Here is a 16,040-nt window from a genome sequence, read left to right as displayed (position 1 = left end):
ATCACTTATAAGCTTCCGGTTGACAGTCTGGTAGCTAGTCAACCCAATCCCTCCCGGTCACTGCCACTTCCCACTATATGTGCATATTGGTTCAAGGGAACTAGTCTGGGGCACGCTAGCAAAAATCATTCGGAATTCTTCACATTTGAGACAATATCTCTTTTAAAATGTCAGAGGTAGGAGAGCATTGTTTATAAAAGTTAACTTTCTCCACAGTGCAGATTGATCCAGAGATTATTGCATAATTGTACCGCTTTTTCGTCAGGCCTTTCAGAAAGCTGCTGACGAGGTGAAGAAGTTGGCGAAAACACCCAGCAATGAAGACATGCTAGAAGTTTATGCTCTTTACAAGCAAGTTACCGTCGGAGATTGCAACACAGGTAATAAAATAAATTCTCGCTTTCGTGTTGTTTCAGGTCGATTTTATTGAGCTGCTTTTCGAATACGGAAAACGAAAACATTTGCCCAGAGTCGATCACTCATATGATTCTGTTGCTACAATAACCTTTGCTCTTATTCTTAACGGACTTTAAACCTAACCAAGCAATGTATTGCAGTGTCATCGAAAGAAGAGGAGCCAATTGGTCTTCTTTGGTTTTCTGAATATTAAACCATTATAATCATGTTATTCTCAAGAAGTGTTTTAAATGTCCTTGAAAGACCTTACACTAAACACGCCTCTTAATATAGATTAATTTGGCAAGATTTCCATGTAGCCCCATACATTAATTATGCACAGAGTATTGCAAAGAAACATTTACATTTAGCCTTTACGAAATGGAATGTAGAACTTAAATTTTCATCGGCCATTTGCATTTGTTTTTCTAATTTGAAGTGGTAGTACTCTCAATGGCTTAAACCCAGGGAAAAAGAAGAAAAAAAACTTTTTCTAACGTTGTTGAATTTCATGGTATATGTCTTATTATTAAAAACTGGATCATTGGATAATTCAATTCAAGACTTTTCATTGGCTTAGCCATTATGGTTTTTGAGCCAATATACCATAATCTAAAATCTGTACAAAATTTTTGTAACATCCGGTTTCTCCTTACAAAATAAAGTCAAGAAGATTTGTCCAATATCTTGTGGGCGTTCAGGACTTTTTTTTTTTAAAGACAGAGTGGAAAGAGGCATGGCATGTGTTAAGATTTAGTGCAAAAATCTACTGCAGTAGTTTTACTTTGAGACTAAAGCATCAAGCTTTAGCATAAATCCTTTATCTCCCACATGTGACCAAGACAGAAATTCTCCTTACATTATCAATACAATATCAAGTGGACCAGTGATGAGAACTAAGAAAAATATAAATTAAGGGATTATTAGTTCATCCAATAGCAAATTATCTGAAATAATACCATAAGAAATATATGGCAGACAGCAAGGAGAATCATTAAATGAGATCTAGGAATTGTAAAGTTTAAAAAGGGCACTACCAGTGAAGTCTCCTAAATTGCATTTTTCAGCTAACATTGATGGCAAACTTTTTTTGTAAACTGGGATGGAACTTCTGAAAAACTGGAGGCAGGGCCGTCAAAACCCAATTGTCCAAGGTCTAGACAATCTGACTAATTAACTGTGGCCTTTGGATAACAAATACCACAGTTTCATTCAGACAAAGTTGACTATTTTGCCCATAACCATTCCAAGTCATTTAAGACTGATAGAATTATATCGTAAATCCTTGAATCAGCATCTTCCCTTGCATGAAAAAGTGTCTCCTTTGAAATAATTTTGTCACAAAATATCATTCTAAGAACACCTGAGTTTACCCAACTTTAGGTGTGATCTAAATGTTGATGTTTGTGAGCAGGGTTAAGAGGGCTACCACAGTGGTACAAATGAAAAAAAGACCTGTTGACAATATTTAGTAACCATAAAAAGATCATTAGATCCAATAATTGCTCAAAGCTATGGCCCAAGGTAAACATTTTGTAGTAACAGGCCCATACCAAAAATCTAAACTCTTTACCATACCACTGAAACATTTTCAAATTGGTGAGGAATTTTTGAAGGATATGTTTTTGTATAAATTTAGTGCCCAGAGAAGGTTTATACCTCTTACTAACCAAGTTGGGGATCTATACTGTAAGTTACAGACTGAGACTTTTCTTCTCCAATTTACAACCCAAGTATGAAGTCAGTGCATCTGCTAAAAATCTGAGCAGAAAATAGAGATCAAGTTGTTCCATGGAAAGTACAAAATGGGATAGGAGAATTTAATTTCATAGAAACTTTTGAATTTGGGAGGCTGTACAGTAAAATATGGCCCACTAAATTAACTTATAATTCATGTACATACTTAGTTATATAATAAACATCATTGTGTTTCTCCTTCTTAAAACTTTTGTTGACAATTAGAAATTTTTAATGAGGTTGCTAATTTTTAATATATTTTCTATTTGTTTTGATTGTCCGGGTTCCAAAATCTGCTAATTCTCCAGTTTTTGATGGCCAATGTTTCTTCACAAGGAATCAATGATAGCTTCTTGCTTTATGTTTTTACTATTTCAAGTTTTATTACCCACTCTGTGTATACTGCAGCTCCTATGAATCAAAATGTTAACAATTTTTTTGGAATTTTATGGTTTAGAATCATATTTATCTCCCTGCAATCTCTCTCTTGTTGACAGAAAGACCTGGATTTTTGGATATGACTGGAAAAGCCAAATGGGATGCCTGGAATGGCAAGAAAGGTACTGCAAACTGTTCTTATCTTAGAAATCTAAGTTAAAATGCTGATGTAAGGTTGTAAGCTTTGAAAACAACATTTATGAACTTCAACCTTGTTATGGTGTATTATTGTTTGTCTCACTCTGGAGTTACCTCTGATGCAGATCAGGTTTTTCTTTTCACTGTGTAGAGTCTTTAGCAAAAGATTTGTTCCCTCTATCTCTGGTAATCTAATTATAATTTGCTTATTTAGCTAACAGGACACCAAGAAATTCTCACAGGGGCCAATGCAACTGACATTTTTTCTCTGGCAACTGAAAGTTCTGGTCTAGGTATCACCTTGCTGTCCAGTTGTTGGAAGGCCAACTAGCACTAATTTGACGTTGAATTTTAATCCAGATTCTCAATTTTTCTATTCAAAAGTCATATTTGGGATAGTTTTCCTTGTTGGTTTTAGAGTATTCAATGATCACCAAATTGTAGACAAAAAAAATGAAACTGAGTTTTCTTTTCAAGCTTTCAGATCTGAACTCAAATTTCACACTAACCCTGGGTTATCTTAATCCAGCTTTGAACAGCCCAGTCCTATATGTTTTAAAACAAGATTTAAACAAGTTAACTTCAAAACTACCTCATATTTTCTGGTTTTGCATCTGTCTTCAGAAAAAATAAAAGAGGAAACATGCACAACAAAGTCTGTTGACATTTAACACCTCCATCTTTTGACACACATTGTGCATAAGTGATGGCTGTTCCTTTTTTTTTTTTTTTTTTTGCATTCATCATTGTAAAGCTAAATTTGTGGTACTCACAGGTTCATGCAGATGCAGCTTTTAAATTCCATTTTGGTGACCATTTTTTTGCCACTAAGGTGCCAAAAGGTGATAAAAGATTTTTTTATTAGTTTAATTTGGACCCTGTCTCACTAACATAATTTATACTTACTAGCACTGACAGTAATTTCACATTTTGCCAGAGTAATCATTCTAACTACAATGCTTATTATAGTCCATTTTTACAGTTGTGTCCTTTGTTGCCAAACCTTTGATTTGGAGTGAGGCTGAAGGTGACCTTGTTGTGATGGAGACCAGCATCTAGTTTGCATGACAACAAAATCAGGGCTCGACACCAATGGTAGCCCACCAGCCACAGACCAATAGAAATTCAGTTGTGGCTAGTGGTTTTTGATTTCTACTAATAGTCAGTTTGGCTAGTAAACAAACTGAAATTGTTGTAACATCTGAGATGTCACTAGCCACTTGGCTATGTCAAGCCCTGAAAATAATTTACATTTGAAAAGCAGCAACGTTTGTAACACAAAGAGATCACCCTTAGCCTCACTCCTGTTCAAAGGCTTGGCAACCAAGCACACAACTGTAAAAATGGACTGTTACAGCTTACACGCTACATCCAACACTAAGTTAAATTCATTAGCTTTTCATTTTTTTTTTTTCTACCTCATCAAATAATATATTTTGGAAGTTAAGTAGGTGTGCAAGTTGCAAAACAAGACATCTCAAACATTGCTGACACGGCTTTATTTTGGATGAGACACATTTCCTACTTTTTCTTTTTTCAGGTACAGCCAAAGCAGAAGCTGAGGCAGCCTACATTGCAAAGGTGGAGGAAATGAAGAAAGTATATAGTTGATTTTTAATTGGAAATAAAGACTTTTTTCCAGAAATTGATCACTGTTGTATCTGGGTGTGGCACACTTTTTGTTATAACACTACCTCTAATTACAGATCAACATGCGTAAGAATTAGATGTTTCTGTGCATAGTTTTCAAGGTTTTAAGGGAGAGTTTTCCTCATTATTATTATTATTATTATTCCTGGTAATATTTTCTGCATTTCATATGATTTCTAATTGTGTGAACTCAAGATAGCACTGTAACTTAATCTTCATTATAATTTATGATTTTCACACCCTGCAGTCCACTTCTCAATCTCCACTTCTCAATCTCCACTTCTCATTTTACATTTCCAAGCATCCATTCTCTATTAGTCAACGTTCCCACTTCCCTTTTCTCATTTTTACTCCCACTCTCAAAATTTCATCCCTTACTTTTCATTCCAACCTACTATTTTCCCACTTCCAAGTCCACTTCCCACTTTTTGGCTTCCCAGTCTCCACTTACCATTTTCACTTTCCAGTCTCCTTATGCGTAACCTGCGTTTCACTCCATGAGTGCCCGTCTCCCATTCACAATTTTAAACTCATACCCCTCCACTCTAAGGGAAAAAGTAAACAGCCCTGCACACGCTTTCTTAAAAAAAGAGGAAAATCCCCATATGAGGGCCGTACGCGGAGGCGTGAAAAAAGCCGTCTGGAAGCCGTATTTTCCAGTCCAGCCCGACCACACAATTTATAACAGCAAAGTACAATGAGAAAGCTAGACTTCAAAGACATGGGTTTTTAAAGGCTTTATTTAAATAAAGTCTGCCCTGCTTAGCTCTTCAGTCCCAGCCTCTTACTCCTTGTCAAAATTAGCCTTTTTCCAAAGTTCCTTTGGGATTGCGTTCAGACTCCAGGTGTTTGCGATGTTCAATTCTCAGTGCTATTCCACTCTCAAAGAAACATCAACCTCATCTCGAGGACGCTTATTTTTTTCACCCTAATAAGAGGGTCTTGGGCGCTTTACTGGTTCAAGTTCCGGCCCTTACCATTTCGCCCCTATCCTGGCGAGAAGCCCTCCCCAAGCTGAAATTAATCGAAACTGCCCCTAGACGATGTCTGATTGTGAAATTCAAAATTAAACAGACTTTCCTTTCAGCGAATAAAGAAAAAGACTTCTATTATTAGTGAGCCGAGCGAAACTCTGGCAGACTGGGTATTCAACGGTTCCGTGTGGCGTGCTGGTCCCATTTTTAATTTTTTTTTCACTGAACTTTTTCGGACTCGCGCAGCGGACTTCACCGAAAAAGGAGGAGCTGCTTGTAGTCTACCAAGAAGATATGAAGCGATCTTGAAAATCTTTAGCACCACCGTTCCGAGATAAATTGTCCCAAGATAAAGGATAGAAACGCGCAACATGTCGAGGCAGACTCTACCCTCACACACACACACACACACACACACACACACACACACACACACACACACACACACACACACATACACTCACACACATATTTATATACTGAAATAAATGAAAAACGAAATTCCTCTTTTTCTTTCTCTTTCTCTTTGCTTTTGCGCAAAAGAAAAGAGAAAGAAAAAGAAAAAGAGGACTTTCGTTTTCATTTATTTCGGTATCTTTATTCGACACAGAAGTTTAGAGTTTGTTTACATTATATATATATATATATATATATAATGTAAGCATATATATATAATGCATTATATATATATATATAATGTATATATATATATATATATATATATATATACCTGCAGACAGTGCACACTGTTTCGACCTATGTGGGTCTCATCAGTGCAGTGCAGACACTATATATATGTAATCGTTGCATGAAAGGCATGAAACTCAGAGTTGCAGTAAAAGTTCAAGTAACCTATATCTTGAAGTATAATTATCTACAGCTCTAGCCTTGCTGTCGAGCCCTTTTTAGTAGATGATGATCTCATTCCGCTATTTTGGTTATAAAACATATATGTATATATATATATATATATATATATATATATATGATTATTTAGGAAAATAAAAATTAAAACTTGATACTACAGATCTGTTTCGAAAGGAAAAGTCCTCTCTCGTCAGGTCACCTGACGAGAGAGGACTTTTCCTTTCGAAACAGATCTGTAGTATCAAGTTTTAATTTTTATTTTCCTAAATAATCGTTTACAAAGCTCCATATGATTGTAGAGCACTCTGCGATTCAAAGATAAGGTTTTTTACATTTTTATTTATTTATATATATATATGTATATACATAGGTCGTTAGTGGAACTCTCAGGCCAACAAAGGTGCACCGCGCCAGGAGGATCAATAAAGATTCGCAGTCCAAACCTCACAGCAAATACGAACGTAGAAAGTTTAAAAATCGCGAGGATGGACAACTTCTGACGACAAAATATAAAAAAATTTAATAAAAACGTTTCGGTCAGAGACCTTCTTCAGTTATTTACAACTTTTGAATTAAAAAAAGAACATTAAATAAGATCGAAGTGCTAATGATTACGTAATTACAGATAACGACTAATGAACTGGTGCTAATAAAAAGTTATCTTTTATTAGCACCAGTTATCTTTTTATTATTTTTGCATACACAACCCCACAATTCCTCTATTCGCTCCGACGAAGGGCTAACGCTCGAAGCGTCAGCTTTTGTAACCGTTACGGTGGCCAATTTACCATTTCAACTTAGTTGATATATCCAAATTATTTCGTTACCCCCACCGACGCAGCCCCAAACAGTTTCTTTAGAAACTATCAGCCTTTATTCTATTATAATAGTTAGCCTGCAAGGGAGTTTAACTAGAACAGAAGTAACTACTGATCCGCTAATGAGAGTCGACCCAGGCCCCTGAAGTCGATGGCAGCACGTTCGCAGCCAGCTAGCTGCAGGCTCCCTAATCGGTGCTCTTCTTTACGCTTGGCGTAGCATTAAATGTTTTTCACGCATTGTTTTGCAGACAAGTCTTCGCTTCACCGAGCAAATTATTTTTTAACTGTTTCTCCTCTAGCTTTATAAATATTTTAACTCACCGCAGTTCAGTCCAAATTAAAGATTGCCGAGGCAACAACTTTTATTGCCCTGTCTCGTTTCTTGGGAATTAGTCGAGTTACCTTGCCATTCCACTCGATGAATTATTTCCTTTCCGAACTTGATTTTTCTGTTTCGGCACATCTTAATTAATCCATTTCATTTTTTCACGTTGGGACTTTCTTAACAGTAATCCTTGAATTTAAAACTAAACGCAATTTTTTTACAAAAAATACTTATTGAAAAATTAATTTGAAAGTAACCCAGTTGTCACTACCTGTTCCCATTGTTTTCTCAGCTTTGATTGTCAGCAGGTGTCAAGTGGGAAAATTAGCTCCTGTAGTTTTGTTTTGTAAACTCAGTTTAGTCTATTTCTCATTTTCCCCGATTCGCGGATGCAGAAGAGGGATGGGGACGAGTTATTTCTCGGCGAAGGGAACTGGACGCGAAAGCATGGCTACCGCCGGAGTCGAGTACGGAAGATCACCATCGCTTATTGACTGGAATTTAAGCAGTGGCGGATCCACCCCCCCCCCCCCCCCCTATCAGACTTGACGCTTACAACTTTGAGACTGAAATTCTTACATCCGCAGGATCGTAAATTACTTTTTAACTGGCTGATTTTTTTCATTAATGAATCCAAGTAAACGGTAAGTGGCCAAGAAATTATAACGTGCAACCGCGACTGGTGGGAGGGGGTGTGGGGGAGAAGTAATTTGCCTCAAAAGAGTCCAACAGTCCTTTCTGAACCAAAGTTTGGACCCCTCCAATCAAAAATTCCTGGATCCGCCCCTGTTAAGGGCATCGCAGTGGTTGAGCCGAACTGAAAATAACTCCTGCATGGATTAATTGGTTTTCTTCTTTGCACTTACTGGACATTTGTCATGTGGGCAATTAATGTTTCAGCGACTTTGCCTAATTTTCTCTCGACCAGATGCAGATCTTGCTTTCATTTACACCAACGGTAAAACCTTACGCATACACTTTATAAACCTTGGTTGGCCCACAATTTTCCCCACGAATAGCTTTAGATCCGACAGTTTTCAATTTAGGACCCATACCGATGAGAAGAATACCATCGGTGCGATTATGAAATCCTCGTCAATATTTTTATTCTTTTTCAACTTTCATTTCGTGCGTTGTTGTCTATACTCTCACCGGAAGCAGCGTCCTCGTAGCGGAAATCACAAGTGTTGGGCGGAAATGGAAATGATGCAAGCTTTATTAATTATTGAGTACTGTGTCAGCAGTACAATCTCCTGCTATTTAAGGATACAGATCTGCATGTTTACACACGCTTTCGTGCATGACCGTTAATTACGAATGTTAGTAGCGATAGAACATAAAAAAAGAAATTATCATTGTTAGCAAATAGAGTATATCGTCTTCCGCTTCCCAATATTACCTCGTTAGTATTGTAAGCATTTGCGAGGGTTGGAGGAGGAAAAAAAGTAGGTTATAGATCAAAGACCGTGTGACTTGTAAACTTTTCAATCAACCTTCCTATCCGGTCTGCATTATTTTTAAAATGCATTTTTAATCTAATAACAAGAAAGTTAAATCATAGTTAACCTGCGATGCGATCAGGCCTTCTTTCTTTCAAGGGGGTGCGAAGTCGGCGCTCGTTTTTTCTTCCGTTCGCCGTGCCACACTGTCGCACTCCACCGAAAAAAAAAAAAGAAAGGCATGGTAAAGTAACAATTGAGACACTTAAACTCAAGAGGTTAGACTTATCGGGCCTATGCAAATGAAAATGAACTTGAGGACAAAACGATGACAGAAAAACATCATAAGTCTATAGAGTATCAAATTCTTTTCTTTTTTCAAACTAGTGGGGCTACATTCCTAATTGACCATGTTTATAGCGGCTCATCAACCAGAGTAGGCGATAGATGCCCCTCGGATTTCTTCATCAGGGTGCTGCCGCCCGGCTCTCTGAATCCTGACTCTAAGTTGTTTACCACACCCGTTTTCAGACCTCTCTTTAAGAATCCATAACCGTTAATGGACCTGGTATCTGTGCTGATATCAAGATCGATTTGGCTCCACTCGAGGTTTGCGCAATTGACATTAGCGCTGGTTACTCCCTCCTCTCCTCTTTGTCGATCATTTTGAGCAGAAGATTGATACATTTACGAATAGACGCTTTTCGTGATCTTTGCGGTTTCCATGCAAACCACTTCCGTGATGGACAAAATACATACCCGTTTCAGCACATAACGGATCAAAAACCCAAACTGTTCCGAGCGGCAAATCAATTACAAGTTGGCTTTAGCAAGTAACAGCCTAATTCTTCATCATCTGGGGTTCTGCGTAATCACTCTCCTGTGGGAATGCTGCCATTTCCATACGTGTAATGTTTAGTAGCCAAATATATCCATTGAAATAGATATCTTTTTCATCAATTTTCCTTACGAACGTCCGTCATGAAATTAACGCTAGCGCTCTTGATTTCTCCCCAGTCGTGCAAGGCGTGATCGTGTCTGGAAGTCGTTACAAATGCAGATAGGTTAAAGCTCATTTCCGTTGAAATATTTTTAAAAATGCTATCTCAGTTTACACGAGAGGAAAGTTTAGGTTATACAAATGACTTCATTAGAGCCGAGTTACGGAAAGATAAGATATTCTTAAGCCGATATTTCCAACATGAAACTTTAAATAGATATATTGGCTTGAATTCAATAATCTATTGCAAATTTTTTTCTCCATGTAATGGTCTTAAAGAAACAAAATGTAAATTTGCAAATTTATCTTGCCTTGGGCCAATATAATTAAGCGATTGTTTTCCCCGTTCTAGCTGTCACGCACAACAAGTCTTGTTTGAAAGCAGATTTTTTGGCACGATAAAATCTTGTCAAGATAATACTAGTTAGCGCTGTAAGTCAGTGTCTCGTTGAAATGTAAAAGAGGATTAAAATAAGAATTAGAATTGATTGCTGATTGAGGGAAAGTTCTTAATTTAAAATACAAAACTTGTTTAAGGGCATTTACAAGCGAAAGACTCGTTATCGGTTTGCCGTAATGTCTACGGGCAATTTCTTGCTTAATTTGCGATCTTAGACACGGAAATTTAGATGTTGATCTCAAGAATGTTAAGATTTCAAGACCTGATAAAAAGATCTTAGGAAAGCCGAGGTTCTGAAACCGCAATGTCGTTGTAACTTCCGCTTCGCGGTTTCTGCCCTCTGAATTCTAAAAGATCGCTGATTCTTTCATTGATCCTTTTATGCAAACATGTGTTATAATTGACAGAATTTTGGTGCACGTTTGAAATAATTATTCACACCTATTTATTATGTTATTTAATCGAATATTGTTTACTCTACAGTAATATGATTGGCTTGGAAAAAGGTTGGCTTCATCTCGGTACGTTGAAGGCATTCCTACCCACAATGCTCTTGCGTCTGTGGAGGTGGATATAATGGCTGACCAAGAGGGATCGATCGTTATGTGAATTCATAGCGTTATCTGGAAAAATGACCGGGAAATAGCGGCCTTAACTCTCGAAAAGTCATATTTGCACATTATTAACTCTGTAGGGAAATATCTAAGCAAGGCTTGGGACCATTTTGGAGTCGTTTGGCCGTATGGAGTGAATTTACCGGCTATCATGATGTACGCGTACAGGGAATATTTGCCGATGAATCACATATGAAACTTGCTCATTCATCGCAGATCGCCGAGGTTTTTAGTAAGATTTTGCTCTGACAGTCATGAATCCTGATCCAAGAGAGTGTAATATCAAGGTTTTTTCTCGGTTTCGACCGCAATCTGACGCAGAAGTTCGGGCGGGAGGCGAGAGTGTTGTTTCAACTCCAACTTCGGATACTTGTGTTCATGCGGTGAGCCAACCACTTGCTATCATAATTGAGTCCCAAGGTTTTTCGAAGTAATCCTGGTATTACTTTTGTCGCTGATAACTCTCATCTTTGTCTTGTGCCTTTTAGGGAAGAACATACACCTTTGATCGCGTTTTCAAGTCCAACACATCACAGGAAAGAGTTTATTTGGAAGCTGCTCAGGTCATTGTACAAGGTCGGTCGAGTAATGGTTTTTGGTGATATTTTTTTGTTATTTGGTTGTCGAGTAAGGCAACAGTCTACACCAGAGTCGAAAACAGGCTTCTTAGAGGCCGCTTTGTCCTCTAGCCCTTCGGGATGTAAGGCCTTTGAAGTGTACGAAACGCGATGGCATGATATTGTGTGCAGTCAAAGGGCCTTTTTGACTGTTTTCAATTTCGCGTAAGTTTCAGCGCAACGCTTTCTACGACTGCAAAAATGTTCCATACTTTGATATGAATCGCAGTGTCTACGTAGCCCATAAAATGTAGAAAAATTATCTATGTTATCATAAGTTTTTTCAGGGAACAATCTTATTCAAGAGCAGCCTTTTTTCGTTAGTTTTCCCTTCCTAGCTACTAACTGCCACTTAGCAAAAATGTTTTCATAATTTTGCCTTCAAACCAGTGAAAAATCTGTTGCTGTCATCCAAAAAAAATTTATTGGTTGTTTGAGCACCTAAATAAACATCGGTAACGGGAATCAGTGCTTTAAATCTTGTCCAAGCTAAAAAAAAAATGTTACTTGACCGTCAACTTTATAGTCAAATAGTTGTCAATATTCCTTTTGGCAGCAGATTGTAGTTGCCATGTTCTTCATAAGTTTAGACTTGTATTATTAATTTATTTACTGTGGCTTTGATTTTGCAATGGAAGCGTATGAAAGACATATATCGGATTTCTTTTGTTGGTAATTTGCGGAGTAAGAAGTGATCGGTCTCGTATTTTGTCTATCTCGTTAGCTTCTTGTGAGATTGTGAAATTCTGTGCACGGTTGCAGTCGACACACTCGTTGGGTAAACAACTCACTTGGAGGGAAAGGAGAATCATTTGAATATGTATAGCCATAGAATTAACGATTGTTGGTACAGTTTCGGAGAGATTTAAATATTAAGGAAAGAGCTTCTTTTTCGTCGACATCTAGATCGAGTCGACGCAGTAATTGGGCTGTTTTGGAGATTTTTTGTATTGTTCTACTGTGAGCCGTAGTACGTACTAGCACTCGTGCAATAAACGAACTTTAAATATTCGTGTTTGATCACATGGCCTTATTGAAAAGGAATTTTTCTCTTCCTGTGTTCTCTTTTAGTTGGAATAAATTTCAATTCTTTTTGTCTTTTCTTGGCGTCTTTTCAGAGCCGTTTGAATTTCTAACCTTTTAGTATCAATTTAAATCGAAGCGATCCGAATCCGTTCTTTCTGCCTTTAGCCCTGTTCTTGAATAGCTCTGTAATATTCTAGATGTGTCCCAAATAGTTAAATATTGTCCTTTTTGTATGCTAATTCATGCCAGCTAAAATCTTGTTATGAAAATCGATCGGTGATCAATGAGATATGATGAAACAAGCTAGGTGGATGTATTCTAATTTTTGATAACTAAATTTCCTATAATGTTTAAAATTCTCTGACTATTCCTGTTCGAGCTTTCGACGATCGATACAAAGCTAATTTTAGCATGAGTTGCGGCCTTTATTTGATTAAGCTTTACTTTGAATTTCGGGGATGATACACTTCACAAACATAATTTCGAACTTTGGTGGAATGCGAGGACGGAAAAATTAGGTAACAGATCAAATTTTTTTCCGTGTGTATGAAATGGTCTCTCGATCATTCTTTCCGTTCTTTAGCTCTCTTAAGATTAGCATCATAATTAAGGTACTTTTGAATATTTTCCAGACAGTATACAGAAAGATGCCCATTATGTACACGAACATCTTCACACATAATTTAGTTACTTCATGCACTGTAATCAATTTCAGGAAAATTTACATAATGTAACATACCCTATAATTTTCTTCAAGGGATATCTTACTTGAAAAAAAAAGTTTCTTTTGTTTTGGGACATATTAAAATGTGACTTCATTGTAATCATTTTTTTTTTCTCTTTTAAGAAAATATTTTCCTTCCAGGGAAGTGAATTGGTTTACAAATTGCTAGGACTTATTTTTCGGTGCTGGCCATGCCTCAACCTGTAGCTTCCAAGTGCAAACTAGTTCTACATATTCATGTGTGTGAATGAGTGGTGAAAGAGATGCTATTTCTGTCTTGATCGTGCAAATATTTTATGTTAACTTTGTGAAAAGAGGAGGAAAGGATTTAATTTTTTGAGTGTTGTAAACTCCATGTTGTAGCACTATTTCTGACAACCTTTTAGAGTATGTTAGTCAATTTTTTGTTTTGTACACAAGAGAATACAGATCAAATATTATTGTAGTGTACATTGGCATCAGTTTCAATGAGTGCATGTCACCTTGCTTTTACAATGGACTCCTGTAAAATGTGAAGTTTGTCTGGTGTAAGGTAATGCTTGTTAGCTGCATACAACCTCTGGTAGGTTTCTTTTGCTTGAAACCAAAATGAATTTATCCTCTGAATAATTTTTCTGAAAACAAGTTAACAAGCATAATTTTTAGGTTTTTCCTTGATAGATATCTTTTTAAAAACTATCAAAATGATAGATTGATAAATATTGGGCCTGTGCACCAATTTGCAGAAAGCTGCTCTTCACTAGTTTTGTCCTAAAAAATATATATTCCCATTAAAGAGTCAAAAGACACACGGAGGTTAACCACAACAAACTGGAACAGTTGAAATCAAGTTTTCCTAATTTAGATGCAGTTGTTTTAACATTGTTTTTTTAACTATGAAATTACCTTTTTCAATTGAAAAAAAAAAGAGCACTGGTTTTCTTCCAATAAAGTTGGTTTCTTTTTTGAATGCCTGATCAAGTTGTCTAGACATTAAACAATGAGGAAGCATAATTGTCTTGATATTTCTGTTATTACACTTAACAAGGACATGCAAACTTTTATCTTTAACCCCAGCCAGCTATCACAATTATTACACGGGCTTGTGTCATGCACATGCACTGCTTCGTATCTATTTGTATTCTGAGATGTATTTCCTTTGTGAATTATAAAATTTGTTTTTTCAATTTTTACAATAATTTTTTATTCCATAGTTGATATTTTTTCTTTAAACTTTTACACCATAAGATCAGGATGCATATTCTCCATACTGTTCCCTTCGATATTCTAAGGTGCTGACAAGGAGAATTTGTTATCACTCATAAGCATCTTTAGTCAGTGATCATTTCCTGTATTCTTGTGACCCTAATATTTGATTCAGGCGTGATATTGTACTCCATAGGGAGAAACTAAATTTACTTATCAATTTTTAAGAGTCAAAGGGTTAGGTTAAAAAAAAAAAAGAGTGAAAAATGTCAAAGTAAATCAGGATCAACTCATGTCCAGTCAAACAATAACCCATTCTTTATAATTTTCTTTACTATAACTCTGTGTCTGCTTTAGAATATCCTGGCACTGAAAAGAAAATGGTACTGTGAGGTCACTCTGGTTGGAAAGGGTTCAATCGATGCTAAGTAAATCATGGTCAACTCATAATCCATTTTATAGGTCTTTGAAATATAACCAGGCCTTTGTGTAAGATGCATGGGGGCCTAGTGGTTAGTGCAGTGTTTGTATCAGCCCTTCTGGTGAACTATCAGAGAAATCTACATGTACACAGGGGTAAACTGCAATTGATTAGCATCCCATCCAGGGCCCATTTGTGTAAAGGGTAGATGACGCCATCCAATGCATGAATCACTCTGCAGTGGATGAATGATTGCAAAAGGCACTGTGCTCTCTACTGGATAGAGATATATCTATTGGATAGCATCATCCAACCTTCCACCAACTGGGGCCAGAAATAGACAAGAAATCTTGAATTGAGCTTGGTTGAGTAATTTTGCTTTGATCATGGGCAAGATGCTTAACTGTTAGTGCCTCTCTCTACACAAGAGGAGGGGGTAAATCAATTGGTAGCAGCAGGGTAAATAGTCCACAGTAAGCTGTCGTGGTAATTGGTGAATTGCTTGGAGATTACCCACAATGTTGTACAGTAGCATCTTGTGCTTTTGTTTTCTATGATTGTTTAATATTGATTAGGTGAAGGTTGAATGTCAACTTATTTTTCTTTTATACTCTTGCTTGTTAATTTGAGAAACTAAACATTTCCAATGGTAGATAGACTCCATGCATTACTGTCATGTATGTAGAAGATGCAAATTTTGTTTAAGTTTTGAAATGATCATTTTTGTTTTTTACAGATGTGCTTAATGGATACAATGGGACAATATTTGCTTACGGACAGACGTCCAGTGGGAAAACCCACACAATGGAGGTAAGCTATAGATTAAAGATTTTTGGTTTTCAAGAAAATGCTACAGTCACTTTTACTTTGTTATAACATTGGTTAATTTCTAAAAAACTCTCTGACAAAAAACTCTCTGACAAAGCAAGCTTATCCTCCGACGAAGGGCTAATGCTCGAAACGTCAGCTTTTGTAATCATTACGGTGGCCAATTTACCATTTCAACTTTGTTGATATATCCAAATTAAAGCTTATACTTGGGTTAGCAATTTTATCTGATGGATACTGCTTGGCCTATGAACCTTTTGGGTGATTGAGACCAAGACATTGGGTCACCAAACACGTAGGAATTTTGATTGTAGTTTTATCCTCTGGTTGGTGCAAACTGGTTGTGCATATTTCAACACCCAGGTCATCTTGGCCAATTTACATGCTAGTACAAAGACTTTTCACTTTTCAAACACTTATCTTTAAAATACATGGGGATT

General features: G+C 36.8%; 2 protein-coding genes across 4 annotated transcripts in view; both read left to right on the top strand.

The window, feature by feature from the left end:
* The first annotated feature begins 27 nt into the window (after window positions 1-27).
* LOC111334454 (acyl-CoA-binding protein) lies at window positions 28-4,352 on the top strand. Its single transcript, XM_022940190.2, has 4 exons — window positions 28-176; window positions 266-380; window positions 2,631-2,693; window positions 4,250-4,352. The coding sequence occupies exons 1-4, from the start codon at window positions 168-170 to the stop codon at window positions 4,318-4,320; spliced, it is 258 nt and encodes an 85-aa protein (XP_022795925.1). The 5' UTR covers window positions 28-167; the 3' UTR covers window positions 4,321-4,352.
* Window positions 4,353-10,744: 6,392 nt separating this feature from the next.
* The window catches only part of LOC111334456 (kinesin heavy chain), a 37,675-nt gene continuing 32,379 nt past the window's right edge, over window positions 10,745-16,040 (top strand). For all 3 annotated transcript variants that reach the window (XM_088740363.1, XM_022940195.2, XM_022940193.2), the window contains exons 1-3: window positions 10,745-11,182; window positions 11,288-11,375; window positions 15,509-15,582. In XM_088740363.1, the coding sequence (XP_088596489.1) occupies window positions 11,054-11,182; window positions 11,288-11,375; window positions 15,509-15,582 (291 nt within the window). In that variant the 5' untranslated portion in view covers window positions 10,745-11,053. The remainder of the gene's footprint in view (window positions 11,183-11,287; window positions 11,376-15,508; window positions 15,583-16,040) is intronic.

Source organism: Stylophora pistillata, chromosome 12 (assembly GCF_964205215.1).
Source record: "Stylophora pistillata chromosome 12, jaStyPist1.2, whole genome shotgun sequence".
In the NCBI taxonomy this organism is placed as follows: Eukaryota; Metazoa; Cnidaria; class Anthozoa; order Scleractinia; family Pocilloporidae; genus Stylophora; species Stylophora pistillata.
The sequence above is the reverse complement of the archived record's forward strand: the minus strand, read 5'-3'. Positions and strand labels throughout refer to the sequence as shown.

Bases quoted from the DNA above. Each gene is read 5' to 3' on its own strand.
- LOC111334454 (XM_022940190.2), top strand. The intron at 381-2,630 runs GTAATAAAATAA...TCTTGTTGACAG, and splicing joins CGTCGGAGATTGCAACACAG to AAAGACCTGGATTTTTGGAT. The intron at 2,694-4,249 runs GTACTGCAAACT...TTCTTTTTTCAG, and splicing joins TGCCTGGAATGGCAAGAAAG to GTACAGCCAAAGCAGAAGCT.